Source organism: Pelophylax lessonae, assembly GCF_965119305.1.
Source record: "Pelophylax lessonae genome assembly, chromosome: 11".
Lineage (NCBI taxonomy): Eukaryota > Metazoa > Chordata > Amphibia > Anura > Ranidae > Pelophylax > Pelophylax lessonae.
The window spans coordinates 32,620,388-32,623,083 of record NC_138778.1 but is presented as its reverse complement, the minus strand read 5'-3'; the positions used below and the strand labels follow the sequence as shown (position 1 = coordinate 32,623,083).

Sequence of the window (2,696 nt, the reverse complement as noted above, 5' to 3'; positions counted from 1 at the left end):
AGCAGGTAGGGATCAAGCAGAAGAGTAGTCGTAAACAAGCCAAAGGTCAGTAACAAATGGTTGCAAGTTGGGATCCAGCAGAAGTGTAGTCGAGGAACAAGCCAAAGCTGGGTAACGAGTGGTAGAGGAAATAAGGACAACAGTAGGAGCAACAAGAGTAAGATATTGGTTTGAGAAAGCACAATAATTCGGCAAACAGGAAGTGTAAAGGCATGGCTTAAATGGGAAATTCATGGGAGGAGCATAGGGTTCAAGGCTCAAGAGAAACAAGACACAAGGCAAGGTTGTCTAAGGAATCAGGCACAGAGCTGTTAAGCATCTCAGGTAAGCAAGAAGAGTTCCTGCCAGACACAGCAGAGGTTGCAGGTTGGGATCTGGGTCCTGACACACTCTAGCTGTTGAGTTCTCGTATAGGGTAGCAATGCATGAAAACATTTTATTTTGCAAGCCTAGATTGTGCAAAGTTTGGTGCATGTAGCGTCAGTGAAAAGGAAAAAGCTGGAAATGCCCTTAGTAGTTTATCCAATGATTAAAATTATTAGTTCTTATAGTGTTATCCCTTCATTCTCGACTTGGGATACAATCTTCCTGACCAAGGGATATGATGGTTGGGAGCAGTGACAAAGAGTGAGTGGCCAATATCTTAGCGTGAATTTTCACATCAACGTTTAACGAGGCCCTCCGGGCCAGGGCTTTTGCTTGTCTGTGAGATTGCTTATTGGACTTCTTCTTGCGTGTTAGGTGTTTCCAGCACTTGAGCAGTAGAATCAGGGAGTTTAGGGAGGCAGCATTGTGTGGGGAATGCCAATATACTTATGTATGTTTATTATGTATACTTAGCTTGGGGCCAAGGGAATATTGATAAACTGATTGCGAACTGTAACGCCTAAAAAAAATAACAAGCTGACATACATTGCATTGAGAATCTATATCCTAAAAATGTATTCAAAGAAAATAAGCAAAAATGTTATCTAGTGATAGCAAATCAACCAAAATTGGACCTGCTTATTATTCCGAAAAACTTTTCACTGCTCATCTTAGTGGTATTTTGCAGGTCATCAACTGAAGTTGGACCTTATTCATTACCTCTAATACATGGTTTGGATGACTAAAACCCTTGCAAGACCAGTAAAAATGTTTTTATACAGCAGATTTATGAAGCTAAACATTATGTCTACAAAGAACTATACAAAAGTCTCAGAATTTGTTCTTCTAGGATTTGGAAATCTTCACATTTTAAACATTGCATTCTTTATAGTCTTCCTAATCATCTTTGTATTTACTATCACAGGAAATCTTCTGATCATTGTATTAGTATCCATCACCCCAGCCCTTCAGTCCCCCATGTATTATTTCCTAAGTCATCTCTCATTTTCAGATTTCTTGATTTCTTCCAACATTCTTCCAAACATGCTTAGCAGTCTACTTCCTGGGAAGGAAATTATTACTTTCTGTGGCTGCATCACACAATTTTATTTTTTCAGTGGTACAACCATTACAGAATGTCTCCTCCTCACAGTCATGTCCTATGATCGGTACTTGGCCATCTGTAACCCATTGAGATATTCCAGTATCATGAACAAGATGATTTGTGTCAATCTTTCGGCTTGGCCATGGCTATTGGGTTATACTCTAAGTCTTATATCCGTTCTACCTGTATCAGATTTTGACTTTTGTGCTGATAATGTCATTGACCATTTCTACTGTGATCTCTTTCCTCTTCAGAAGCTTTCTTGTTCGGACACCTCTTTGGTTGAACATGAAGTTCTTGCCTTTTCAATGCCGTTATTTATTTTTCCATGTGGTTTTATCGTGGTAACGTACATCTACATCTTCCATACTATTTTCAATATACCATCCAATACAGGCAAGCAAAAAGCTTTTTCAACCTGCAGTTCCCACCTTCTTGTGGTGGGGGCATTTTACGGGACACTGATAGCTAAATACATGATACCCTCTAAAGGACACTCTTTGCTTATCAATAAGATTGTATCTTTGCTTCACACTGTGTTTACTCCTTTATTTAACCCTATTATATACAGTCTGAGGAACGAAGAGATCAGAACAGCACTTCAAAAACATTTCTAGAAATAATCCTTTTTAATTAACTGATATCATCTGTTTTCTTAGGTCTTCCCATCTTCTATGCTCATTGTAGGGGTTCCCACTGTCTTTGTTGTAACAGAAGATGTTGGGACACTCAAAACTACCAGGTAGACAGGAATTGAGTTTAAAATTAAAGGAGAGAGATCTTACTGTCATAGGGTCTATGAAAGTCGGGGGATGACCCATCCCACCAGATTCCACCTAAAACTAAAAGATCTCTTTTGGAGGGTTGGTCTTTTAATCCCAACATGGTTAGATTTAGGTAGCAGGAATTTGCAGGCATGTGGCTGCTGTAACCTTATAAATAAAGCATTGTGGATTTTGGCCATTTTACAAACTCATATTTTATGATATATTTATTTTTTTACATATCATTGTTTCATATAGTTATTATTTTAAAATAAATGTTTTTTGCAGGGTGCCTTTAATGACTCTAGTTTGCAAAGAAAACTGGACTTTCTTGTATGCCACTTAAGGCAGAGTACCCTTCCTGTAAACCTTAACAACTGTACATGTATTTCCAAACTTCACAAACACATCTTAGATTATATACATCAGTTGGATCTCTTTTACACTAAGGCTATGTTCAC

General features: G+C 38.2%; 1 protein-coding gene across 1 annotated transcript; it reads left to right on the top strand.

Annotated features, from left to right (window-relative positions):
• Nucleotides 1-1,344: 1,344 nt before the first annotated feature.
• On the top strand, nucleotides 1,345-2,088 carry LOC309567174 (olfactory receptor 5G25-like; the record flags this gene model as incomplete). Its single annotated transcript, XM_082272533.1, has 1 exon — nucleotides 1,345-2,088. One exon carries the CDS (start codon nucleotides 1,345-1,347, stop codon nucleotides 2,086-2,088), a length of 744 nt encoding a protein of 247 aa, XP_082128659.1.
• Between the last annotated feature and the right edge of the window lie 608 nt (nucleotides 2,089-2,696).